This window comes from Pipistrellus hanaki (genome assembly GCF_964339955.1).
Source record: "Pipistrellus hanaki genome assembly, chromosome: 16".
NCBI classification, from domain to species: Eukaryota; Metazoa; Chordata; class Mammalia; order Chiroptera; family Vespertilionidae; genus Pipistrellus; species Pipistrellus hanaki.
Window position 1 is genome coordinate 13,966,521 of NC_140518.1, and position 26,430 is coordinate 13,992,950.

Below are 26,430 nucleotides of genomic sequence, written 5' to 3' on the forward strand. Positions count from 1 at the left end.
TCCCTGGTACCTTGGTTTCGGGCACATCCCCAGTAGGGGGTGTGCAAGAGGCAGGTGATCGATTATTCTCTCTCATCGATGTTTCTAACTCCCTACCCCTCTCTCTTCTCTGTAAAAAATCAATAATATATATATATATATATATATATATATATATATATATATATTTCCTCAGCATCTAGCCTAGTCCAGGCAGTTGGTAGGCACTCAATAATGAATAGAGAACCTTAGAAATCTTTGCAACAAACCTTCTACTTTCATTGGATACATACCCATGGCCTTTTCATTCTATACTTTTTTTTTTTTAAAATATATTTCATTGATTTTTTTACAGAGAAGAGAGAGGGGTAGGGAGTTAAAAACATCGATGAGAGAGAAACATCAATCAGCTGCCTCTTGCACACCCCCACTGGGGATGTGCCCCCAACCAAGGTACATGCCCTTGACTGGAATTGAACCTGGGACCTTTCAGTCTGCAGGCTGAGGCTCTATCCACTGAGCCAAACCGGTTTCGGCTCATTCTATACGTTAGACCTGGGCTGACTGTTCCTCCTCTCCTCCCATGTCCTGACTGCCTCACCCTAAACCAGGGGCAGAAATGTCCTCAGTTATAATGCAGATAACAGTGACTACATCATCTGACTGCTGGAATGTTGATGGGATTATCTCTCTCTACACATCTTGGTTTTATGAACTCAGCAGAGCAATGGCTATCTGTCAATCTCCCTGCAGCCTGTCCTTTGGCAGCTGAAATTTCTGGCAGGTAAATGGGAAATACCTTCTCTTCCCTGAAGTGATGGTAGAGGGGGCTGGAAAAAGGCAAGAAGAGCAGAAGATCTAGAAGCCACAAGATACAATGAGGTAACATAAGAGTACAGACTATAGGATATGGATTCAGGCAACTCAAGTTCAAAACCCATGAACCAAGAGGTCTCTGGATCGATTCCCAGTCAGGGCACATGACCAAGTTACAGGCTAGAACCCCAGTAGGGGCATGCAAGAGGCAGCCGATTAACGATTCTTTCGCATCATTGATGTTTCTCTTTAAAATTTAAAATATTAGGATTGCTGAAACTGGTTTGGCTCAGTGGTAGAGCGTCGGTCTGCGGACTGAAAGGTCCCAGGTTCGATTCCAGTCAAGGGCATGTACATTGGTTGCGGGCACATCCCCGGTAGGGGGTGTGCAAGAGGCAGTTGGTCGATGTTTCTCTCTCATTGATGTTTCTAGCTCTCTATCCCTCTCTCCTCCTCTCTGTAAAAAATCAATAAAATATATTTTAAAAAAAAATTAGGATTAACACAAACAAAAATATTACCCACAAAGCCTTAATACAAAGTAGTTTTTGAGGATTAGAGAAAGATAATACTGGTGTGATACAGAGCTATGCCATATGACTACAGCAGTTATTACCCACCCTAAATAATATCCAAATAGGTTTACAAGTGCCAATTCCAAAAGTGGCAGGTGTGGTGACATCTGCTGTGGGGATGTGACTGCTGGCCTGGTGAGATGGTATGACAAAGCCAAGGCCACTTTTTAGCGAATTTATTTACGAGATGAAAACTACCATCAAACTGTGTTGATCCAGGGCAGAGGTTAGAGAAGAGGCGGAAAGGCCAGGAGCCAGACACAGCTTGAGGAAATGGTCTGGATCAGATAATGCCCAGATGGACTTACAAATCAATGCCAAGGGCTCTGAGGTCCTTACAGAGAATCTACACAAAATACTATTTTTTATTCGCAACCACAGATATATCATTTTCCACAACATTATACATTTATTCTGCTTTACACAGGAAAACTAATTCTAATGAATTTTCAACAATACATCTTAAATAATATGTTGCTGGAAAAATTAAGTTAAAATGCACTATGTAATAGTGCAGACATAAAGTGCAGCTGCCAATTTAATACATGAAACGATGCTGAATCAATAGTGTTGGGAACTCATTTGGTTTTCTAGAAAGTGATATAATTTGCCCATCTTTGGTCAGTCCTGGAGGAATATGCAGGCTGAATGACATAGAACTAAAAAGGCTAAAATACTGAGGACCGAACTGGGCGGCTCTAGAGTCAATTTTACAATGAAGTGTTCAATAGCAATCTATCTTTACTGAACAAGGTGCTGGGGTAGGGCCAGCCCACTATCATCAAAAGGCATCCTTGATGTTCTTGAGCTGGCGCACAGCCAGGTCGACAGGGAGGCTGAACTTGAGGCTGCTAAGGCGACTGAGCAGGTTGAGGGCACTCTCAAAGCCTGTGTGTGCCATGTAGCTCCAGGGCTGGTAGTGGCGCTCAATGAGTGATGCCGACTTGCAGATAAGGTTCACCCAGGACACGAGACGCTGCTCATTCAGTGCCATGCACACCAAGGCCTTCAATTCTGAGTCCGCACTGCGCTTAAAAGGGTCATGCTCTGTCAGCACCATATGGATGGCTGTCAGTAGACTCTGTTTGGGAGTCATAGCAGTGCCTCCCATCACTGGCAGGGCAAAGGACTGGGAGAGCTTCCGGGCTGGGGAGTCCACGTAAGCGCGGCCATTCTTCGCATGGTAGTACTTTACAAAGAGCTCCCAGGGGTGCATGGCCTCGGGGGCCGAGGAGAAGGCTGGCAGCAAACAAGCAATGGGGGCCATGACAAGGCTCATCCCTGGTGACGAGGCGTACAGTCCGTGGGCCAGCAGGTCCCTCATGGCCACGGTCAGCTCCTTCCGCACAGCTATGGTCAGCTCGTCCTTGCCCCCCAGAGAGAGGTCCTGGAGGTTGGCAGAGGTGATGACGTGGCCGTAAGGCTGTTGCCTTAGGGCTAGCTGCTTCACTCTGTCTACTGACACCTCCAGCCTCTTCAGTAAGGGAGAGTAGTCCCTGTCAGCCTGGCCCATTGGCCACAGGGTTTGTGGGATGTGGCCTGTGGCACAACCAAACTGGCTAACAGCAAAGATCTGGAGCACTGCCAGTGCTCGCCGTATCAGGTGCAGCCCCGTCTCCCGCACTTTCTTCACGTCTTCCGCCTTCGCTGTTTGGAAAACCCAACACTCATCAGTTAGGGCCATAACAGCACAGAAGTACATTCAATAAGTCACAAGTTGAGATCAAGTATTGCTTTGCTTTTGAGCTACATACAGGTCCCACATGAAGTTAAGAGCCACCAAGGATGTCACTGGACTTCCATTTTTTTTTTGAGTTAATAACAGCTATATTGAAATATAACTCACATATCATACAATTCACCTATTTAAAGTGTACACTTCAGTGTCTTTTTTAGTATATTCAGAGAGTTGTATATCCATCATCCCCAAAATAAACCCTGTACCATTAGCATTTCCCATTACCCTTCTTCCCAACCTCATAGCCCTTAGCAACTACTGATCTATTTTCTGTCTCTATAGATTTGCTTAATCTGGGAGCTGTACTTACGTTTGCTGTTTCTTGGAGGCAGTCTGCTGCTGCCAGTTCTGGTGGAGCCATTCCCTGTCTTCCCACTGGCTTTGCACTCACAGTGTCCATTATCCATCTGCAGTGGGTTTCCCACTTCATCTACAATATAATCAGAAGTTACGAAGAGAAGATACTTTTTTAGCCCCTGATGGCAGATTTTCATAGGAAGAAAATTTACTAGTGCCTACTACATGACAAGACTTACAAATATATCTTACTTAATTGCATAAAACAGTGACTTGTATATAGTAGTTGGCTCAAAAAATATTTGCTGAGTGAAGAAAGAATGAATCATGTTATGGGTGAGGAGAGTGGGACTAGAGAGTTTAGCAACCTGCTCAAGGACATGAAGCCAGTGAATGGCAGAGTGAAATTTTAGCTATCTGGTTACTCACCATGCTATTAGGTCTAGTAATAATTAATGTCGTTTTCTAATACTTTTTTAAATCGAATTTATTTAAACAATACAACAAAATTTAATCAACAATATAGTTGCCGTTGTTTTCTACTACTTGTGCCCAACGCTCAGGAAGCATTTTAATCCCTCTGTTGTAAAATTCTTGTGATTTTGATGCAAAAAATTCGGTCAATGCATTTTTGAGGCATTCTTCATTATTAAATTTTTTTCCAAGAAGAAAGTTTTGCAAAGAACGAAACAAATGGTAATCGGAAGGGGCAATATCAGGAGAATATGCAGGTTGAGGGAGAACTTCCCATTCCAACTGGCGCAGTTTTTCAGCAGTGATTCTTGCAGTATGCGGTCGTGCGTTATCGTGAAGAATTACGCCCTTCCGATTAATCAGCGCGGGTCCTTTTTCTCTTAAAGCTTGGGCTAACCTTTCCAATTGGGCACTATACACTGCACTTGTAATGGTTTGGTTAGATGGTAAAAGTTCATAATGAAGAATTCCTTTAAAATTCCACCAAACACACAACATCACTTTTTTCGCATGCAAGTCAGGTTTTGGCGTGGGCTGCGGAGCCTCATTTTTGTCCAACCATTGAGGCCGCCTTTTCAAACTAACATACAGCACCCATTTTTCATCTCCAGTAACAATTTGCTCTAAAAACGGCAAACGGTTTTGACGAGAGAGGAGCGAACTGCAAATTGTGACTCTTTGATTATGGTTGTTGTCGGTCAACTCATGAGGAACCCATTTTCCAAACTTTTGGACTTTGCCAAGTGCACGCAATTGATTGGAAATTGTTTTTTGTGAACAATTTAAAGTTGTCGCAAGCTCTTGTTGGGTAATTTGAGGATTTTGCACCAAAAGAGCTTGAAGAGCTTCTTGATAAAAATTGGACACACGGCCTCGACCACTCTTGTCATCTAACGAAAAATTTCCCTCGCGAAATTTCTCAATCCAACGCTGGCATTTTCTGGCGCTAACTGCATCTTGACCAAGAGCACTACAGATGTTTTTTGCAGCCTCACTTGCTTTTCTTCCTAACTGGAACTCGTAAAGCATGCAATGCCGAATTTGCTCTTCATCCTCCATCTTCTTAGCCCTAGCTTTGCAACAAAAACCAAACCAAACACAAACTTTTTCAAGCAAAACTTGTTAATTGCACTTCACACGTTCTGTAGATACCACGTGTTTGAAGGTTATGTCAATACAAGTCAACGCCAAGCAAGATTTTAAACGAATGTTAAAAAACGACATTAATTATTACTAGACCAGATAGCTCCCTTACTAAGGGATCAAACCCCTTAAAGAGTACATCAAGACTGGCACCTTTATAAAATAAAATAAAAATTAACAACAACAACAACAAAAAGACTGGCACTTTAAGGTATTAGTACTTATATATAATTATCACAACATCTGTCCATGCCACGCTGACCTTGGATGAAGTCGATAAACATCTCGAGATCTCGGATCTGAGTTTTCAGCTGCTCAACCAACTGTTCTTTCACTCGGGCTGGATTTACAATCTGAGCCACAGCTGCATCGACACGTTGCCGAAGCTCTTCAGTAGACAGTGAACTGATGTCCTCATTCAGATTCATGTCCAGTTTCTTTATTAATTCATCTATGATCACCTATCAAGACCACAAGCAATGAGCACACCCTTTGGAGTTTTCAGGGAGAAGGTTAGGAAGGAAGATAATTTTTACTGGTATACCTCCTACCCTTAAATAGAAATCAAAGACACAAAGAACGGTCAAATTCGTGAGAGAAATGATGTAATTGCTTATTAGGTAAGAACAGACCTTTACTTCTCTGGGAGGAACAAGAACCTTTGGTTCCTGTCTGACAGAAATGGCTCTTCTAATTACAAATGTCCTACGGGGCTAGGCAACTTTCACTTAGGTGACTAACAGTATGAATAATCCAAAGTGGCTGATGATCCAAAAAACCTCATACTTAGGTTCCCCCAATGTCTCCAGGAGAATACTGGTTTCTCTCAGTTTCTAGTCCTTCTCATCCCTTCTTGTTCTACTCTAAGTTACTAAAGAAAAATCTTTACAAAACATTAAGTTATATTACAGCCAAAATATCCTACTGACAATATAGGAACAATTAAATCTTGGTAATGCAACTCCAACCCAGGCAGAGAAATAGGCACATTAAAAGGACAGACAAACACGTAGGGGAGGCTGTAGCTGTATTTCTACTAGCTGATTTACCTGCCTACCCAGAAGTTGTTTAAATAAATACAGCATTAAAGTCAGTTTGGATTCCTGGTATATTTATCAACTGATTATGGGGGGAAAGCTAGTTTACATAGTATGATCTGCTCAAATAGAACTATTTTAATGATCAAATGAAAGAGTTATTGTTATTACTACTACTATCTATACTAATAAAAGCCTAGGTAGCTCTCACATCCTTGTGCAACACCCTCACGTCATCACAAGATGGCCGCCACAAGATGGCCAGCAGGGGAGGGCAGTTGGGGGTGATCGGGCCAGTTAGGTGTCAATCAGACTGGCAGGGGAGTGGTTAGGAGCTAGCAGTCCTAGATTGTGAGAAGGATGTCCAGCAGTCGGACATCCCCTGAGGGGTCCCAGATTGGAGAGGGTGCAAGCTGGGCTGAGGGACACCCCCACCATCCTGTGCACGAATTTCGTACATAGAGCCTCTAGTTATTAATAATAATCAACAACAACAACAAAAAGGTAGAGCTCAATCATCATATTTTAAAGCTTTGGAACTCGTGTTTCCTTGTCTGAATAAGGACTGTAATAGTAAAATAGTAAAATTTCCCTTTGATTTGGGCTAGCAAAGGGATTCTCAGTAAGGCCCAGGACAAACAAGCTAGGAGAGAATAAATGTTGGAAAGAATCAACACTGGAAGGAACAGTGTTTAGGTAGTGGTGGCATCTACTTACCCGCTGTCTTTCCAAGACCACAGACTGTGGTAGGGAATCATAATTGCCCTCTTGATAGGCAAACGTTTCCAGATCATCTAGCTGGGTTTTGAGCTGCAGTATCAGTTCCTTCTGTTTCTCCCTTTGGGTTTCCAGACGTTCCCGTTTATTCTGTTCACTCTAAGATGAGAAAATACTTAGGCTTGTTTCATAAGAAAAGGAAAATTCAGGGCACATCAAGAATCCTCTCAAACCAATAATGACTAGCAAAATATAAGACATTTCCAAATAATCCAAATGAAATACAGAATTTATAAGATAGGCTCAAAAATAAGAATAATTATTTCATACAGGGAAATTTATTAAATGTTTTTTTCTTTAAGAAAATATTTGTATATAAATAAATGAAAAATATATATATAAAAAAAAAAGAAAATATTTGTCTCTCATTGGAAATAGGATATGAATACAATGGGCCTTTTGTTAAGATTGCTTTTATTTCTCTCTCAAAAGTCTAGTTAGGAGTGAGACACCTTATCTTAGCAAGACAGCCGCCTAGGAATTAGCCATGCCATCTCCCACAGCCAATTACCACAGAACAACTCCTGAATATTTTCTGCAGAGAATTTGGAGGTAAGGGTGTAGAGAAAGGCTTTACAACTCATAACCAGTTTGCTTAAGATTCAAAGTCCATTCAATGTTTTATAGACATCTACAAAACAAAAGAATAAAAGCAGATATCTGGGGCAATAAAGAATCCAAAGCCAAGTAATGGGGGCTGGGAAGGTAATAGTTTATTTATTTTTAAAAATATATTTTATTGATTTTTTACAGAGAGGAAGGGAGAGGGATAGAGAGTTAGAAACATCGATCAGCTGCCTCCTGCACCCCCTACTGGGGATGTACCAGCAACCAAGGTACATGACCTTGACTGGACTCTAACCTGGGACCCTTCAGTCCCCAGGCTGATGCTCTATCCACTGAGCCAAACCAGTTAGGGCGGTAATAGTGTTGTTGTTTTTTTTTGTTTTTTTTTTTAAAAAAAAGAATGTTTGGTAAGTTTCTCTGAGCAGTGATTCCCTTTCCCACAGTTGGCCACCAGGTAGTTTCCCCATTGAAATGATTATAATCCCTTCAAGGTGGCAAAATCTTGCCAATGTGTATATACTCAAACACTGGTTTTCCCAGTATACAAAACAAAGCAAACCCAGCACATTATGCAGGGATAAGACTGCATTTCAAATTAGAAGTTTATAGGATATTAAATTTAACCTTAAAATGGTACTTACCAAGCCCTCCAGAAGTAAGGTGTGAGGGAGGACAAATGAAAAACTTTTTTTAAAAAAAATATATTTTATTGATATTTTACAGAGAGAAGGAAGGGAGAGAGATAGAGAGCTAGAAACGTCGATGAGAGAGAAACATCGACCAGCTGCCTCTTGCACACCCCCTACCGGGGATGTGCCCGTAACCAATGTACATGCCCTTGACCGGAATCGAACCTGGGACCTTTCAGTCCGCAGACCGACGCTCTACCACTGAGCCAAACCGGTTTCGGCAAAAAACAAGTTAACTTTTTGTTCAAGTTATTGAAAAAGCAATGCTCTTGCTTTCCCTTTATTCAACATGAAAGCAAGCCTTTTCTCAGGATACTCCCTCTGCAATCCTTCCTGAGTGTTTTCTTAGGATCCTTTTTCTCTTCCAGTCTTCGTGCAGGTTTAAGCTGTCCTTTAAAAGGCTTCCTTGATTTTCCCAGGCAGAACTGATCATTCCTTCCACCGTAATTTGTATACACTTCTACTCTAGCTCATGCCACATTATAATTATTTGTTTAGGATTCTGTCTCCCCAAGTCTATGAGCTCCTTACAGGCAAGGCCTAGCACAGTGCCTAGCACAGGGTGAACTCTCAATACACATTGGTTTTATGTTATTGAATCACATACAGAATGGCATATTCTAAACACAATAGTCACTCCTATCCGAAGTTTTGCCTTCTGTGATTTCAGTTACCTGCAGTTAACCAAGGTCCAAAAGTATTAAATACAATAGAAAATTCCAGAAATAAGCCAATTCAAAAGTTTTAAACTGTGTACTCTTCTGAGTAGCATTATGAAATCCTGAGCCTGAATCTTCCCCTGTCCAGAGTATCTAGGTATCCATGCTGTATCTACTAACCACCCATCAGTCACTTAGTAATCATTTTGGTTATTTGGACTGTTGCAGTATCACAGTGCTTGTATTCAGGTAATCCTTACTTTACTTACCACAGGCCCAAAGTCATTCACAAAACTTTTATTACAGTATATTGTCATAATTGTTCTATTTCACTAGTAGTTATTGCTGTTAATCTCTTATTGTGCCTAATTGATAAATTAAACCTTATCATCGGTATGAATATATAGGAAAAAACAATATGTATGTTCAGTATTATCTGAGGTATCAGGCATCCACTGAGGGTCTTCAAACATATTTCCCTTGGACTAGTGTAATGAACTCGGACTAGAAGTCTAATCAGCTCAAGGAGCACAACCGGATAAACTTTGTGTTTTCATGTACCCCAACTTTATGGAAACAAGGAAGAAAGAAACCAGCTATAAATCCTGACTCCGTTTTCATGAGAATGTTGAACTTTGCCATAATAGTTCTAGAATGTTATTTATTGGAATGTGAGCAAACAAATTTAAACAAGGAGCTCTGGTGCAAGGCAGGAAATAACAAAAAATTTCCAGTGTGAAGTGAGATAAAATACTGGTTTAAAAAAATCAGGAACTGATAAGAAGTCAGTCATTTGGTTCACACATATCCCTCACTACCTGCTCTTGTATCAATATTTGTACACAGATCACAGCTGTTAATTAGGTACTTTTGAACACTATATTTCCCCCCCAAAGTTGTTCTCTGTTTTTGAAAGCAAAAATGAACAACCAAAAGAGCAAATCCACAGAGAACCTTTGGTGCTCCTCACATCTGAACAGGGCCTGCCCACAGCGATTCTTTCCATCCTTTCTATTCCCTAAGAGTCTGGTCATTTGACGTGGCAGCTCCTTGTCTGTGCAAGGAGCTGTGGGTTATTTGGAAAGAAGGGTGGAACAGTAAACACAGGATTTCATTAGAAACAATCCAGATGAAAATAATTCAATATCTGTTACTGATAAATCTTCTTGGTTAAAATCAATTTAAGTGTGAAGAAAGCACATGTGGGTTGTAGCTTTAAGAATAAAAAGGTGGGCCCTAACCGGTTTGGTTCAGTGAATATAGCCTTGGCCTACTGACTCAAGGGTCCCAGGTTCGATTCCAGTCAAGGGCATGTACCTTGGCTGCAGGCCATAACTAGTAGGGGGTGTGCAGGAGTCAGCTGATTGATGTTTCTCTCTCATCGATGTTTCTAACTCTCTCTCCCTCTCCCTCTCTGTAAAAAAAAAAAAAAAAATTAAAAAAAATATATATAAAGAATAAAAGGTAGTAGCCATAGCTGGTTTGGCTCAGTGAATATAGCCTTGGCCTGCTGACTGAAGAGTCCAGTTTCAATTTCAGCCCAGGGCACCTGCCCGAGGTTGTGGGTTCGACCCCCCAGTAGGGGCGTGCAGGAGGCAGCCATTGAATGATTCTCTCTCTTCATTGATGTTTCTATCTCTCTGCTTTCCTCTCTGAAATCAATAATATATATGAAGAAAAGACAGTGAGTCTCTTTAACACCTCTCTACAACTGTGCATTTCCAGGGATTCAAAGGCTGTAAGGGAACGTTCCCTTGGTGTGCTACACAGACTCTCATGACTTCTTGAGGTAGGCTAACCGAATCTTGTCAGTTACCAATGGAATCCCATTAGCCTATCTAGTTATTAAGCAGGATGGGGAAGGAGTTTTTAAAATACCAGCATTAGAAAATTCATGTAATCAGGAGTTGTGTTCCTTTTGATGACTAAGATACCCTGTTGTTCACCAAAGCTCTCACTCAGACAAAGAGTCTCAAGATGAGAGGTTCTCTGGATTCCAGGAAACCACGGACAGAGAGCAGATCTAATTTCCCACGATTTCCAATTCACTTGCTCTTCACCCGCCAATTTCCCCCATCCCCAGGGTCGGGGCACTCTATCAGCAAATGCGCCAGGTGTTGGGTAAGGTGACTGCAAGGTGAGCGGAAGTAGCACCGCTTTGGCTGGCGGCTCTGAGGCTCTCTCCAGACTCTCTTCGCCCATAGCTCCTTCGCCCTTCAGGCCATCACGCCTTCGGTGGGCACCTCTCACCACAGGTTCTCAGGCCTTCCTGTCCTCCTGTCCACACACCTGTCCCAAGCTTCATGTCTCGATCCCGCGTACTCACCATGACAGGTCGGCTTCTCGCCACTGCTACCTCCATCCCCGTCAGCATCGACACCCACCCACCCAGCCAAGCGCTGCTAGTCCCCTTCCCCGCGGGGCCCGGCCCCCGCTGCTCACCTGGTGCTCGCCCCGCAGCCGGGGCCGGTCCCCCGGCAGCCCGTCGCCCTCGTCGCAGGCGGCGTCCTCGGGCTCCCCGTAGCCCAGGACGTGCGGGCAGCCGCGGAAGGCGAAGTCCTCGAGCTCGCGCAGGAGGCGCTGCTGCTCGGCCGGCGCCCCGCGCACCACCTGGCGCAGGCGGAACTGCACCTGCGCGAAGTGCGAGGACAGCGCGAGCAGCGCCGAGTCCAGCCGCCGCCGCTCGGCCCGCAGCCGCCGCAGCGTCCGGCCCGGAGAGTCGGGCGGGGAGCCCGGGGCCGCGCCGGGGTCCTCGGCAGCCGCCTCCTCCGAGAACGCAGTCGCCCCGGGCCCGGCCTCGGCCACCGCGCCCACCGGGGCCCAGCGCACCGCTTCGCACGGCGGCAGCGACTCCTCTTCTTCCTCCTCTTCCTCCTTCGCCTTCTTTGGTCCCGCGGCCGCCGCCACCGTTACCGGCTCTGCGGCTACTTCGACGGCCGCCATCTTGCCGGAAAAGCCGCCGCCGCACGTCAGCGGCGCTCCCTTGTTGCCATGGCTACGACGCACGGGCTGGGAAACCCGAGGGGCGGCGGGTGGGCGGGGCTTAGGCGGCGCGGGTCGGTCTCGGGGGGCGTGCCTTCCCCCGGGGATTTAGTTCGGACCTATGCTTTATTTTTATTTTTATTGAGCGCCTTTTATGAATCTGGCACCGGATGTACTAAGTATCGGAGGAACAGGGGAATGGAGCGGAGGACGAGCCGTTCCGCGTGTGTGTCTAGGATCGTGTGGCCCTTACCCAGGTCCCAGTCTCTTCCTAAATGTGTCATCTCTGGAGACCCGGAGCTGTGCAGGGCTGCAGGGCTGCAGGGCTGCAGGGCTGCAGGGCTGCAGGGCTGCAGGGCTGCAGGGCTGCAGGGGGTAGGCTTTCCCCCCCGGCCCCCCGAGTGCAGCTCCCTTGTCAGGCCGCGATCCTCCTGCCCCTGAAACCTGCCACCCACCGACCATATAAGGAGCGGCAGCTGCTGGGGCGTCGCCAGCATCTAAAGATAGCGACCCCGGATCGGATTCCCGACGCCGCTGGGCTGCGGGAGCCGCCATGGCACGGTGAGTGTTTCCGGCCGCCTTTTCTTTCCCCTTTAGATTTATGGCCCCACATTTTCCTGGGGGGCGCTGCAGGTTCTGCGAGGTCCCATGGGAACCCCAGGCCTCAGGTCTCCGTAACTTCGGGGTGGTGAGGGGGCAGGGCCAGCTCCATGGCCTCCATAACTCCTTAGCTTTTACGCTCACACTACTTTGGATTCTCCCCCCAGATTCACCCTCGCCTCACCCTCCCCACAGACACCCGTTTGCATCCCTCCCATGGCACCTCCTCCTGTCTCCTGTAGCTCCATTTTTGTCAGGGCTGTAGCATCAAATATCCCTGTATGTCCCCCTTCTCCTGTCTTTCCCAAATGCTCCCAGTCTTCCCTCTCCCAGCCCTGCGAAGCCCCACCTCCACTCCTCTTCAGGCAGCATGCGCGGACCCTGTGGTACGACAGGCCCAGGTACGTGTTCATGGAGTTTTGTGTTGAGGACAGCACCGATGTCCACGTGCTCTTAGAAGACCACCGCATTGTGTTCAGGTAACGGCCTCCCATTGGTTGAGTCTGGCTTCATGGGAACCTTTCCCTCCTCTTCATTGCCCCCTCACTCAGCCTCTTCAGCTGCTTTGTCTCCTTAGCTGCAAGAATGCCGACGGAGTGGAGATGTACAATGAGATTGAGTTCTATGCCAAGGTGAACTCCAAGGTAAGGATGGGGTGGGACAGTCAGGTTGGGGTGGGAAGGCTGCCTGGGACATGGGAGATTCACTCTGCACTTCAGACTCTGGAAGAATGAGGCTCTCCCTGTGGCAGGACTCCCAGGATAAGCGCTCTGGCCGCTCCATTACTTGCTTCGTGAGGAAATGGAAGGAGAAAGTGGCCTGGCCTCGGCTCACCAAGGAGGATATCAAGGTAGGGAGTGGCCTGGTCTTTCTCCTGTGCTCTCTGTCTTTGTACCAGAGCAGGCACTCAAATTAGCTCTGGGAATCACCCTGCCTCCTTCCCCACCAACTGGCAGTCACTCATCAATCCTGCCTATTTGACTACGTGGATAGGATTGAATCCATTATATCATATCTACCTAATCCAGACTTCATCCGTCACTGGGTGAGATTTGTTGTGTATTTTCAGCCCCACCCCCAATCTGTTTATAGCATCTCTCCCATTATGATCTGTCTAAACACATATTTGAGCCCTGGTGAGTGTGAGTGTTGTCCCATGCACCAAAAGGTTGCAGGTTCGATTTTCTGTCTTGATTCCCTGTAGGGTGCATGCAAGAAGCAGCCAATCAATGACTCTCTCTCTCTCTCTCTCTCCCTCTCTCTCTCCCTAAAATCAATAAAGACATATTAAAAAATAAATAAGACACATTTGACCTTGTCACTCCCCTAGTTAAGACCCTCTAGTGGCTTCTTTCTCTTAAAGGTTGTAATTTGGCCACTTATTGGTTGGATCTGGCTCTCAGATTTATTTGAGCAGTCTTCACAGTGTTAAAAATTATTTCCATTGCCTACTGATATTTAGAAGTTTTAAAAAAAATATATATTTTATTGATTTTTCACAGAATGGAAGGGAGAGGGACAGAGAGCTAGAAACATCGACCAGCTGCCTCCTGCACACCCCCAACTGGGGATGTGCCCGAAACCAAGGTACATGCCCCTGATCGGAATTGAACCTGGGACCTTTCAGTCCACAGGCCGATGCTCCATCCACTGAGCCAAACCGGTTTCGGCTGATATTTAGAAGTTTTGACTAGTTGGTGACATATAAAAATGTGGTGAATTCACCTACAAATCCAGATTAGCTTCTCTCAAAAAATGGTGATTTTGGCCATACTTGTCTAAAATTCCCAACTGCCTAGAGTTGGAGCTTTCCCACCCCTTTTTAATTTTTTTATTGACTTTAGAGAGAGGAAGGGAGAGAGAGAAATAGAAATATTAATGATGAGAGAGAATCATTGATTGGCTGCTCCCTTATGTGCCCTGACTGGAAATCGAACCATGATCTCCTGGTTCATAGGTCGATGTTCAACCACTGAGCAACACCAGCTGGGTTTCACTTGCTTCTTGATGGCTGGGAGTATGTATTAAATATTTTTATAATTCCAGTGCCAAGTCTCAGAGTCTCACCCATAGTATCTGTTCAATAAATATCTGCTAAATGAATTAGTAAATAATTGGGACACGGGCCTTGAAGGGCTGTCCCTGTCTTTCTTGGTTGATTCTATGATACTTTATGACACAGTTTATATTTCCATATGTGTTATCTTCCCAATCAATCTGCTCTTGGAGGGCAGAATTTCTATACTTTTCCATACCCTAAGCATTGTGTTTAATGGGCTCTTGGGAAGTCTTTATGGATGACGTGGCAGCTTGGAGATGGGGCTAAAGGGGAATGTTGGAAAACTACTCCCTTTGACCTTCCCCAAGCATGCTCCTGTGCACACAACCACACTTTTCTGTGCACTTCTGCTGCCCTCTTGGCCCGTGACTCTCTGCGCTTCCTCTTTCAGCCAGTGTGGTTGTCTGTGGACTTTGATAACTGGAGAGACTGGGAAGGGGATGAAGAGGTGGAGCTGGCTCAGGTGGAACATTATGCAGAGGTAATGTCATTTTCTGCCCATCTGGATCATTCTCTGAGTCTCTGCACACATTTCTCTGGAGAATTGTCATGAGGGCTAAGCAGAGATATATGAGCTCCTTAGCTGGCTGCTCATTGGTGCTGATATTCTTTATGTATTTTGTGCAATGTTTATTTAGTAGGGATGGGAAAAATGAACATTCTATTTGTAGAGTAGATCCTGTGCTCTGAAGAAATTTGGTAGTACCTTTTTGTGTGTGTGTGTGTATGTGTGTGTGTGTGTGTGGGGGGGGGGGGTTTCTTGAACCAGATAACTTTATGGGAAGCTCAAACTAAGCAGTATAAGATTCAAATTTAAAAAGTTACTATTTTCACCCTGGTGAGTGTTTCCAAATTGTTATAGCAGTGGTCAGCAAACTCATTAGTCAGCAGAGCCAAATATCAACAGTACAACGATTGAAATTTCTTTTGAGAGCCGAAAACTGACTTCTGCATATGGCCCACAAAGTTTCAGTCGCACTGTATGTGCACGCCCGCATGTGATATTTTGTGGAAGAGCCACACTCAAGGGGACAAAGAGCCACAGTTTGCGACCACTGGGTTAGAGCATTCGCCCAAGCAGGAAAGGGTAGAAGGTTTGATTCCTAGATTGCAGGTTGGGGCGAGTGCATGCGGGAGGCAACCAGTCGATTTCTCCCTCTCTTCCTCCCTCTCTCTGAAAAGTGATGGGAAAAATATCCTTATTGAGGATTAGCAAAAAATAAAAATAAATCACTATTTCCCAATAAATTAATTTGGTTTCAGAATTTCCGTACTAGTTATTCAAGTTGCAAAAACACTAGCAGACCCTGACCTGGATTAGTAAGGAGGGTGCTCTGTGTGTTTTTAAAGTTTTTTTCAAAAAGGGGGTCAATGTACTTTTCTCCAATTCATTCCACTGATGTTTAGAGGCCTTACCTAGGGTAGTTGTCCAGCTGGACCATTCTCCTATGGCCCGTTAGTATGCAGGTTGCTCTTCTCTCTTGTGACTACTTTTCTCTCCCCTCTAGCTTTTGCAGAAGGTCAGCACCAAGAGACCTCCCCCTGCCATGGACGATCTGGATGTAAGTAAAGCCTGCCCTCAACTCTTCAGTTTCCTTTTTGCTCTTAAAAATAAGATACAATACTAGAAAGCTCCTCTCTCGGTCCCTAGCACATAGCACTTCTCAGTGCATGTTAGCCAAACTTGATTATTATTTTTTTTTAAGCCAAATTTGATTATTATTATTATTTTTTTTTTAGCCAAATTTGAATTTGACAGAGAAGAGTGAATGTTCTTCTCTAGGCTTAAAAAAACCCCAATAAGTGCTCTCCTTCATGGGAGCACACCCGTACCTTTCCCATCCCCTTCCCAGGCATGTTATCTTACCTTTCTCTCTTTCTCCTAAGCTTCAGGGGCCCTTCTTTGCCTCCATAACTTTTTTCTTAAACCCATTTCTTCTATGGCTTACTTCTCTTACCTCTGTGGCTTTCTAAATAAACTTTTGCTTAAAAGAAAACACAAAAAACAAAACACCAAACTCAGCAAGACCCTCTTCACTTCCGTCTCTCCCTCTGCTTCTCCATCCTAGAGCAGTGCTGGCCCTGGTGACTATCCTTACAGTTGTAAGGAGCAGTAGCATTAATTGAAATTCTGAAACTAAATGATACTCGACACCGTGCTGTTTATTCAGTACTAGTGGTTTATTATTCCAAAGTTTAAATCCTTCCATTGTAACCTCCTAAGAAGTTGTGTGACTCAGAAAATCACAAAAGAAAACTTGGAGAGCAGATGGGAGTGAGCGGTGTTTGTGAACACAAATGTTCACTCTTTCCTTAGTCTGCAGGTAACTTTTGTCTTTTTCTTTTTTTCTAGGATGATTCTGACAGTGCCGAGGCAACAAGTAGTTAACTTCTGCCCGGTAGACCTGTGGAGGAGGTGGTGGCTATCTGCCAGTCATTCTGACAAGCTAGGGCCTGGGCCTTTGTCCAGCTGTTTGGCTGAGCACCAAGGTCCTCTGGGATCTCAGATCTATCCCTGAAGCTCTTCATTGTCCTCCTTCATGCTTTATTTCTTTTCCCTAGCTGCTACATCAGATGGCAGAATAGCAGAGGAGTAGACTGGTGCGACTGCTGACTTCCTACCAACTAGCTATAATCTCTGTGTTTGGGCCACTCATCAAGCCCTCGAGTATGTGTGTCTATGGTAGAGTAACATCCAAAGAAGTAGCATATGGATTATAATAAATCTCTAGGAACTGGTCGATCTCTTTCGTGCTTGTACTTCTTCCTCCTGGAGGCAAGCCTCTTCTCCCTCTATAGTTACTCTTCAGAGGAGGAGTGGGTGTCAGAGGTCCTGGCCCTCATCACTGAGGTTGAAAGAAGAAATCTGTTGGAAGCAGGCTATAACCAGGCTAGGGGACTTCCCCATGCACAGATCTGTGCTCTGATTTCTCAGAGTAGAAACCAGCCTTTCACTATATGGCGAATACTGCCACTCTTAGAATCAGCCGGAAACCTACCTCAGCTTCCTGCACACTCCAGAAATCTCTCTATACTTTTAAAGCTGACAATAGTTCTTAAACTAAAAACAAAAACAAAACAATTGCTAATACATAGTTATATTTGTATTATGTTCTACAGTTTACTATTAGCTCATTAAATAATTAGGTATTTTCTTCATAGGTCATCAATCGGGTAACAATAAGGGGCAAAGTTGTGACTTGAATTTGTATAGCATGTCCTCTTATCCACATTTCTGAAAACCAACAACAACAGAAAATGGACATCAAAACTCATTTTGACAGCAAAACATGACCTAAACTGATGTGAGGCTGTTTATAGTGTTTATTCCATTTAGTATATTTATTTCTCAGCATACATATTAATGAGTTTGATTACCTGATGTTGCTCTTGAGTTCCAAATGGAGCGCGTTAGGTAACAACACACAGCGTATGCTCTCCATTACTGCCTAAAATCTGAAAGATCCTAAATTCTGAAACATCTGGAGTCTTCAGGTTTTTTATTAGCCGATTGGAAAGAGCAGAAGGCAAGTTAACTCTAATTTTTAAGCGGTTAAAGTCTTAAGGCACTGTTCAGCACTAGTCACATATGGTACTTGAAATATGGCTAGTCCGAACTGAGATGTGAGTGTAAAATACACACTGATAATTTTACACGGGGGAAAAAGCCTTATTTTTATATGCCTACTACATGATGAAAGTATTATGGGTATGCTGATTTAAGTAAAATATTAACAAATGTGGCTTGCATTTTTCTACTGGGCACGCTGTCGTGCATCCAAGCCCATACCATGCCCACCACTGCACATCCTTGGAGCCCGACCGGCCAAGCTAAGTGCCTTGACAAGTTCAGGTCACAGTTTTGTCCTCTGGTCCTTTATACCAAGTCAAAACCGTTGCTAAACTGCCCAGAACGCCTGCACATCGCGTTTTCAAACAAGTTTGTCCCAACCACAGCCCATTCCGACTCTCGCTTTCCCGCTTCTGCACAGAGACGCGTTCGTGCTGAGGATTGTCCTGCGCGGGCTTCCGTCCGCCCCCAGCCCGGGCGCTCCGGCGCGTGGGTCCCGCCTCCGGGGACCGCGGCGGCGATGGCGTTCCGGTGTCAGCGCGACAGCTACGCCCGGGAGGTGCGGCCGCTGGGCGAGCGGATGGGGCGCTGCGGGGAGAGGGCGAGCCGAGCTAGATTCCGTTTGTTCTTCCGTCCCTCTCTGTTCAGTTCACCACCACCGTGGTCTCCTGCCGCCCCGCGGAGCTGCAGACCGAAGGGAGCAAAGGCAAAAAGGAAGTGCTGAGCGGCTTCCAGGTGGTGCTGGAGGACACGCTGCTTTTCCCCGAAGGCGGGGGACAGGTACCAGGCCCGTCCTCCCCTCCGCCCCCTCCCACGGGGCCCCTGTTTCCCCTCTGCCGGGGTCCCTGTCTCCCACTGCCGCCCACCTGTATTTCTCTTCCCCAGCCTGATGACCATGGCACGATCAATGGCATCTCCGTGCTGAGAGTGACCCGCCGCGGGGCCGAGGCCGACCATTTCACACAGACGCCCTTGGCCCCTGGCACTGAGGTCCACGTGCAGGTGGACTGGGAGCGGAGGTTTGACCACATGCAGCAGCATTCAGGTAGGCGGGGACGGGATCGGGGATCTGTCGGAGGGGCAATTGCTCTGTATGGAGATGCTCCGTATGTACGGGGATGCCACGATGAGTCAGATAGGGTTTGAGTTCTCTAGGAGAGAGAGGTACCTTTTGGAAAAGTCAGACGAATGCAGAATCAGCTCCGATGGAGGCAGGTTATGATAGGTGTTACAAAAGCAATATGAGCAATTAAAAGTATTAGGATATGGGTAGAGCATTGCCCCAGCACACCAAAGTTGTAGGTTCAATTTTCCTGGCCAGGGCACATACTAGAAACAGCTAATGAATGCATAAATAAATGGAACAACAAATGGGTGTGTTTTTAAAAAATATATATTTTTTTATTGATTTTTTTTTACAGAGAGGAAAAGTAGAGGGATAAAGAGTTAGAAACATTGATTAGCTGTCTCCTGCACACCTCCCACTGGGGATATGTTTGAAACCAAGATACATGCCCTTGACTGGAAATGAACTTGGGGCCTTTCAGTCCACAGACCAATGCTTTATCCACTGAGCCAAACTGGTTAGGGCTAAATTGATGTTTGTTTGTCTCTCCCCCCCCCCCCCATCTTTCCCCCTTCCTCTCTCTCTCAAATCAACCAATGAGAATTCAAAGAAAAGTATTAGAATAACTCCTGGATTTGAGTGTTACCAACTTCCCATCTTAGTATCATTATCTGGATGTGCCATTAAACTTTTAAACTCAGAACATTTAGAATGGTATTTTTTCAAAAAAACAAAAGCCTTGGCTGGTGTGGCTCAGTTGGTGGAGTGTTGTCCAGTGCCATGAAAGGTCATGGGTTAGATTCCCAGTCAGGGTACATGTCCACGTTGTGGGCTTGGTTTCTGGTCAGGATGTGTTGTGTTCGGGAGGCAACCAATTGATATGTCTCTCCCCCCCACCCCCTTTCCTCTCTCTCTAACATCAATAAAAACATTTTTTTAAAAAGTCACCCATTTCCCCAGACTTGGCCTTCCATTGGCATTCCCTGTATTCAGTGCATGGCATCAGCACCCACCTAGTTGCTGAAATCCTGGAAGTTAGTACAGACACTTTGGGGATAGCGAGTCACTCACTAAGTCCTGTCGGTTTGATTTCTAAATGCTTCTCTATTTCCTCCCACTGTTGGTGTGATTATCTTAGACCCAGCGCTCCTTGTCTTTCCGCAGACCTCTGTAATAGCCTCCCGGCTAGTGTCTCCACGTACAGTCTTGCTTCTTGCAGCCTATGCTTCGAAGGGCAGCCAGAATAATCTTTTAAAAATTAAGATCTGATCATGTCACTCTCCTGCTTAACCCTCTTCAAAAGCTTCCTGTTGCTCATGATAGAACTATACTTGCCATGGCCCCCATGCCCTACCTGAGCTGGTGCTTGCCTGCTGCTCCAGCCCAGCTGCTCTCCCTCCCTCTTGCTGTTGGCATTCTGGCCATGCTGGCCTTCCTCTCGATTCCTTGAACACATCCTGCTTCTTTCCTCCTTCAAGTTAATTGCCTTCACAGTTAATTCCTTCTATTCCTTCTCCTCTTCCTCCTCCTCCTCATGTCACCAATCAGAGATAATGCTGTATCTCTAACATCAAGCCCTGTGCTTGCATGCGGTAGGTACTTGATAAATATTTGTTGAGCCAAAACCGGTTTGGCTCAGTGATAGAGCGTCGGTCTGCGGACTGAAAGGTCCCGGGTTCGATTCCGGTCAGGGGCATGTACGTTGGTTGCGGGCACATCCCCAGTAGGGGGTGTGCAAGAGGCAGCTGGTCGATGTTTCTCTCTCATCGATGTTTCTAGCTCTCTGTCTCTCTCCCTTCCTCTCTGTAAAAATCAATAAAATATATATATAAAAAAAGATAAATATTTGTTGAGTGAATGTGCCACATTAGAGCTTCAGTTCAAATCCTGCCTCTGAGAAGCTACATCGCTTTGGCGAGTTACTTGACATTTCTAGGCCTCCGTGTCCTCATTTGTGAAATGGCATCGTAAAGCCTCTTGCAGAATTCTTGTGAGGATATTCAGTAAAGTATCTCAAGAATATTACCCAGTGCCTAACAGGTCTTCAACAAGGAAACTGTCTATGATGACGTGGGAGTATGTGGCTGTCTGGGCTTCTCATTCTTCTGTCTCTTATTCTCTCTTCTCAGGGCAGCATCTCATCACAGCAGTTGCTGATCATCTGTTTGGGCTGAAAACAACGTCCTGGTGAGGAGGAGGCATAAGAGTAACTGTAGAGCGTGACTCGTGACTCCCAGCTCCTTTCCCAGGCATGGGTCTGGGGGCAGGAGGCTCAGAGAAAGAGCAGTGTTCAAAACCTGCTGGGTTCCCTGGTCCCCTTGAGGGTGGGGGCGGATGACCTTGTGTTCCTTAGGGAAAGCGTTAGGATGAGAGGAGAGGTATCTGCCTTTGCTTAGGAAAGAACTTAGAGTGTGGATCTATGTGACCTTGATCACATTCGTTACTGCCCCTCCGCTGTAAGATGGAAATGACAGTCCCCACCATGCAGGATTTTCGTGAGGATTAAATAAGATAATTTATGTGGACATTCTTTGTAAACTGTAAACTTTCTTACATCGTTACTGTTGTTGTTATCAGCATCCTGTGGCTCCTCTACTTCTTCTGACAGGGAGTTAGGGCGACTCCGGAGTGTGATTGAGCTGGACAGCCCCTCCGTGACCGTAGAGCAAGTAGCTGCCATCGAGCAGAGTGTCAACGAGAAAATCAGAGACCAGCTGCCCGTGAATGTGCGAGAGCTGAGCCTCGATGACCCTGAGGTGGAGCAGGTGCGGGGAGAGCCCGTGGGGCGGCTTCTGTAGACGGCCCTCTGGGGGCTCCTCCTCGAAATTCCGACAGCCCTTCTCCCTCCTCTGTGTCCTAGGTGCGGGGCCGGGGCTTGCCAGATGACCATGCCGGGCCCATTCGAGTTGTTACCATCAAGGATGTTGATTCCAACATGTGCTGTGGGACCCACGTGAGCAACCTCAGTGACCTGCAGGTAGGTGAGGAAGGGCTTCCGAAGGGTTAGAAAGAGGGCGTCAGGAGTTTGGGATCACAACAGGGTTGGGAGTGGGGGGAGAGGGGACAAATGGGGAGTCCTGAGCAAAATCACTTTTATTGCTTCTCAACTGAGGGGGAGATCTAGGTGTCTCCTACTCGTGTGTCCAGCACCCACTGTCTTTTCTGCGTGTGTGTGTGTGTTTACCTCCTTGCCTCATGTAGGTCATTAAAATTCTGGGCACCGAGAAGGGGAAAAAGAACAAAACCAACCTGATATTTCTGGCTGGGAACCGTGTGCTGAAGTGGATGGAGAGAAGCTATGGCGCTGAAAAGGCACTGACCGCGCTGCTGAAGTACGCCCCCTTCTGTTGTCTCCTGTTTCTCAGGACCTGGACGCCCGGGGCTTAGCTTTCCCGCCTGGGAGGCAGGCAGAATAATCTGTCTCTGGGCGGTAAGATGTGATCGTAAACGACAAAGGGCAGTGGACGAACGCCCGCCATCAAAAGCAGTTGGGGGGCGGGGCAGATCTCCACGGACCTTTCCCTTGCAGGTGTGGCGCGGAGGACCACGTGGAAGCCGTGAGAAAGCTGCAGAACTCCGCCAAGCTCCTGCAGAAGGTGGCTGTTCCGGGCTCTGCCAGATGCGTAGTTTGCCAGAGGGGGAAGCGGGGGAGAATGAAGTGCAGGGAAGGCGGTGCTGTCTTGGGGTCCTTCCCACCTCCCTGCTCAGTGCTGGCATCCATTTCAGAACAACCTGAACCTGCTGAGAGACCTGGCTGTGCACATTGCCCGCGGCCTCAGGCACAGCCCGGCCTGCGGAGGTGTGGTCACATTGCACAGGTGAGCGACAGGCAGGGGGTGAGGCCGTAGGGCTCATTCTCTCCCCTGTGTGCAGTGCGCAGTGGGTGGCGGGCACTCCCTGGTGTTCTCAGGCTGCGGAGACCCTAAGAAATGTGTTACCTACCGGATAAGCATCTTTCTTTTTTAACCCTCACTTGAGGATATTTTTTCCATTGCATTTTATTTATTTATTTATTTATTTATTTAATATATTTTATTGATTTTTTACAGAGAGGAAGGGAGAGGGACAGAGAGCTAGAAACATCGACGAGAGAGAAACATCGACCAGCTGCCTCCTGCACGCCCCCCCGCCAGGGATGTGCCCGCAACCCAGGCACATGCCCTTGACTGGAATCGAACCTGGGACCCTTCAGTCCGCAGACCAACGCTCCACCACTGAGCCAAACCAGTTTCGGCTTTCCATTGCATTTTAGAGAGAGCGGAAGGGAGGAAGGGAGGGAGGAGGGAGAGAGAGAGACATCAATGTGAGAGAGACACATCCACTGGCTGCCTTCCACACACGCTGCCACCTCAGGTGGCGAGCAAACCTGAATGAATTTCTGTCCCAGGTGCCTGCCCTTCGCTCTAACTTTCATTAGCACCTTCCCTTGCCTCCTTCACCGTCTCACAGGTCTTCACTTACCTGGGTGAATCCTATTAAAGGAAGACAGAAACAAAGGCAGAGCTTGTTAGAACTGCTGATGCTGAGAAGGACGTCCTGCTGGCCCTCCCCAGCTCTCTCTCTCTTTGCTGAGGGGCCTGGGACTTCGCACAAACAGACAGCAGGGAGGCCAGCCTCTCAGGAGGAGCTGGGCATCCCGTGGTTTCCCAGCTCCCTCCAACCTGGATCTCACCTCTGTGCCTTTTGTTGTAGGAAGGAGGGCGATTCTGAGTTCATGAATATCATTGCCAACGAGATTGGGTCAGAGGTAAGACATGCACCCTGCGGGAAGAGAAACCTAAATGAGGGGCGTTAGTTCAGCCGAAGTCCTCCCACATGAGCACGTGAAGAGTAGGGGACAGAAATTCATTCAGTACAGCTTTCTTTTTTTGTATTAATTCTTACACAAGGATATTTTTCCCATTGATTTTTTTTTTAATTTTTATTTTTTTAGGGAGAAAGTAGAAGGGAGATAGGTAGGGGGAGAGGGAGAGAAACATGTGAAAGAGACACATGAATCAGTTGCTTTCACACCCCTGATGGGCTGGGGTTCAAACCTGCCGCCCAAATATGTGCCCTTAACTGGGAGTCGAACCGGTGACGCTGCTCAATGCACCGAACCACACCGCCGGGCAGCTTTCCCTCTTCTTAATGTTCCTGTGGTCACTCTTAACCAGTTTCCTCTCTGGTGGGCCAGAGTGGAGGGGCTGCATTATCATTCCTTCAGAGCATCACTTGTGTTTTAGAGGAAAAAAAATGTTTTTTTAGTTGAGATACGATGTGTCTTTTTAAGGTGTATAGCATGTTGATTTGATACACTTGTAATTGCAATATGATCTTTGAATCTGTTTTGGAGACTGAGGAGAGGGCACCGTACAGAGGGGTTGACCCCACATCCTTAAGCATCAGGGTTCATCCCCTGTCTTACACCCTAGGACACCCTCCTGTTCCTAACGGTGGGCGACGAGAAGGGCGCCGGGCTCTTCTTACTGGCAGGGCCAGCTGAGGCCGTGGAGACCTTGGGACCCAGGTACCCTTTCGTAGGCTGCTTTGCATGGGGGTGGGGGGGTGAGAGCCCACTACTGATGACAGAGGCCACCACTTCTGCAATCACATTTTGATTCACATCACAGACCTGTGATGTGGGCTGAAATAATTAAGTCCAACCGCCATTCCCAGTTTCCTGGGTGAGGGACGGCACACTCTATGCCTGGGATCTCACAAAGTCGGGGCAGAACTGAGACTTGAACCCAGGTCTTTTGGCTCTAAATGCATATGTTTGGTTTTTTCTTTTAGACATTGAGATTCACAGGGGACACATGAATGCAGCTGCCGGGCTGTCAGTAGGCAGATGAAGCAGATGCCTAAGGCACCAGCAGAGGAGAGGCACATATTCTTTGGGGGGGGAAATTAGGATTTTGAAATAAAATTTAAAAAGGCATTGATGTAATTGTTAAGGAAAAGTTAGAACTAGTGTACATTCGCTCTGCTCCCTGGAGGTTGCCATAATCTGTCTAGGCCACTTCTAGACACTTCTGTTGTTGCCAGTTATTCCCTCTTACAGTAAACGTGGTACATAGTACATGTGCAAGTATTTTCAAGAAGGATTTCTAGAAGCCACCTGCTCTTCCCCTCCCTCGCCCCCAGCCCGCGGGGAAAGACTCAGGGCTGCTCTTGGCTTTTTTATTTTTTTTTATTTTTTATTTTATTGATTTTTATACAGAGAGGAAGGGAGAGAGATAGAGAGTTAGAAACATCGATGAGAGAGAGTCATCGATCAGCTGCCTCTTGCACACCCCCTACTGGGGATATGCCCGCAACCACTGTACATGCCCTTGACCCCAACCACTGTACATGCCCTTGACCCTTCAGTCCCCAAGCTCTATCCATTGAGCCAAACCGGTCCCGGCTGCTCTTGGCTTTTGTGTGGCTTTCCCCCTGAGGACCACCTTCCCCTGACGTTCTCTGCTCCCCAGGGTGGCGGAGGTGCTGGAAGGCAAAGGAGCGGGGAAGAAAGGCCGCTTTCAGGGGAAGGCCTCCAACCTGAGCCGGCGGGCGGAGGCGCAGGCGCTGCTCCAGGACCACGTGGGCCCGCCGAGCGCTGAGCAGTGAGGACTGCCCTCCCTGCGGCTCCCGCCCCTGAGAACGCCCCCGTGTCCACAGAAAGGGTCTCTCGGGCAATAAAATAGTTGGATTTTGTGTTTGTGATTGTGGTGCCATGTATTACTAATTTCTATAGTGTACTCCAGTGTGCTTATGCAGTGAGTATCTGTGAACAAACGGGTCCCCAGTTCGGCCCCTTAGACACACCCTCTGTGAATGAGTCTTATGTGATGAGGTGCACTGATTTACTGAAATTCTGTTGCACCTTTTCTTCATGTAGAAATACAGCTGCCAAAGGAGCGTGCGAGTCAGGTGAATGAGTCTAAGCCTGACCTGCACGCTCCTTGGAATACACTGGAGAAAATTCTGGTTCTGTCTCTTGCCTTTTCAACCTTCAGCTGCCTCCCTGATGACGTGGCAGGAAGGGCAGTAGCTAGTTCTCTGGGGTGTCGTGAAGTAACTTTCAACTGTGAGTGCTCAAGAAAACGCTCGATTCCACACGGACCTAAGAACAGAATTTTTCATTCCCTGGTGTTCTGTCCTCTTTCCCTGCAGTTGAGAGTTGATGATAAATGCAGGGGCCGCTGCCCTACTGTCGCCCCAGGTGAGCTGTGTCCCCGGGCAGTGCTGCTGAGGACATGGGTGCGGCCATCCGTGTGCTTCCCTGAGTTACTTAGGAGCTATGACTGGCCTAAGGGAGGCTTCTTTTGAGCCCGGCAGTCACCGGCAAATTGCTTTCATTTAGATGTTCATCTTGTTCACATAGGGCTTTATTCTGGGGAAATGCCCACAGGAGGGAATCCTGCCGCTGTTCCTGCT

The 26,430-nt window shown here is 46.6% G+C and overlaps 3 protein-coding genes and 1 long non-coding RNA gene across 7 annotated transcripts; 2 read left to right on the forward strand and 2 right to left on the reverse strand.

Moving 5' to 3' along the window:
- Nucleotides 1–1,717: 1,717 nt before the first annotated feature.
- Nucleotides 1,718–11,765, reverse strand: RUNDC1 (RUN domain containing 1). Its single transcript, XM_084864057.1, has 5 exons — nt 11,194–11,765; nt 6,777–6,935; nt 5,285–5,483; nt 3,419–3,538; nt 1,718–3,017 (listed from the first exon to the last, which is right to left on the reverse strand). Exons 1-5 carry the CDS (start codon nt 11,692–11,694, stop codon nt 2,152–2,154), a joined length of 1,845 nt encoding a protein of 614 aa, XP_084720183.1. The 5' UTR covers nt 11,695–11,765; the 3' UTR covers nt 1,718–2,151.
- LOC311610886 lies at nt 7,797–11,114 on the reverse strand. Its single transcript, XR_014793033.1, has 2 exons — nt 8,322–11,114; nt 7,797–8,087 (listed from the first exon to the last, which is right to left on the reverse strand). It is a non-coding gene; the product is annotated as an uncharacterized lncRNA (long non-coding RNA).
- A 329-nt stretch (nt 11,766–12,094) lies between the features above and the next one.
- On the forward strand, nt 12,095–17,135 carry PTGES3L (prostaglandin E synthase 3 like). Of its 4 annotated transcripts, none has more exons than XM_084864069.1 (7): nt 12,095–12,294; nt 12,652–12,812; nt 12,911–12,977; nt 13,085–13,183; nt 14,784–14,873; nt 15,901–15,954; nt 16,746–17,135. In XM_084864069.1, the coding sequence occupies exons 2-7, from the start codon at nt 12,745–12,747 to the stop codon at nt 16,779–16,781; spliced, it is 414 nt and encodes a 137-aa protein (XP_084720195.1). In that variant the 5' UTR covers nt 12,095–12,294; nt 12,652–12,744; the 3' UTR covers nt 16,782–17,135. The 4 variants fall into 4 exon arrangements, with proteins under 4 accessions (XP_084720195.1, XP_084720196.1, XP_084720194.1 ...); XM_084864070.1 differs by having other exon boundaries at nt 12,667–12,812; XM_084864068.1 differs by having other exon boundaries at nt 12,699–12,812.
- Nucleotides 17,136–18,389: 1,254 nt separating this feature from the next.
- On the forward strand, nt 18,390–25,716 carry LOC311611689 (alanyl-tRNA editing protein Aarsd1). Its single transcript, XM_084864066.1, has 12 exons — nt 18,390–18,522; nt 18,612–18,743; nt 18,849–19,008; nt 21,159–21,216; nt 21,638–21,794; nt 21,890–22,006; nt 22,231–22,361; nt 22,559–22,625; nt 22,756–22,847; nt 23,722–23,776; nt 24,444–24,538; nt 25,485–25,716. The coding sequence occupies exons 1-12, from the start codon at nt 18,484–18,486 to the stop codon at nt 25,618–25,620; spliced, it is 1,239 nt and encodes a 412-aa protein (XP_084720192.1). The 5' UTR covers nt 18,390–18,483; the 3' UTR covers nt 25,621–25,716.
- The last annotated feature ends 714 nt before the right edge of the window (nt 25,717–26,430 follow it).

Bases quoted from the DNA above. Each gene is read 5' to 3' on its own strand.
- PTGES3L (XM_084864067.1), top strand. From the start codon at position 12,550: ATGGCACCTCCTCCTGTCTCCTGTAGCTCCATTTTTGTCAGGGCTGTA. The intron at 12,813-12,910 runs GTAACGGCCTCC...TTGTCTCCTTAG, and splicing joins GACCACCGCATTGTGTTCAG to CTGCAAGAATGCCGACGGAG. The intron at 12,978-13,084 runs GTAAGGATGGGG...TCCCTGTGGCAG, and splicing joins ATGCCAAGGTGAACTCCAAG to GACTCCCAGGATAAGCGCTC.
- RUNDC1 (XM_084864057.1), bottom strand. From the start codon at position 11,694: ATGGCGGCCGTCGAAGTAGCCGCAGAGCCGGTAACGGTGGCGGCGGCC. The intron at 5,484-6,776 runs GTAAGTAGATGC...TGGTCTTGATAG, and splicing joins TGGTCTTGGAAAGACAGCGG to GTGATCATAGATGAATTAAT. The intron at 3,018-3,418 runs GTAAGTACAGCT...TTTTCCAAACAG, and splicing joins GCCTCCAAGAAACAGCAAAC to CGAAGGCGGAAGACGTGAAG.
- LOC311611689 (XM_084864066.1), top strand. From the start codon at position 18,484: ATGGCGTTCCGGTGTCAGCGCGACAGCTACGCCCGGGAG. The intron at 22,007-22,230 runs GTAGGTGAGGAA...TGCCTCATGTAG, and splicing joins GCAACCTCAGTGACCTGCAG to GTCATTAAAATTCTGGGCAC. The intron at 22,362-22,558 runs GTACGCCCCCTT...TTTCCCTTGCAG, and splicing joins GCACTGACCGCGCTGCTGAA to GTGTGGCGCGGAGGACCACG.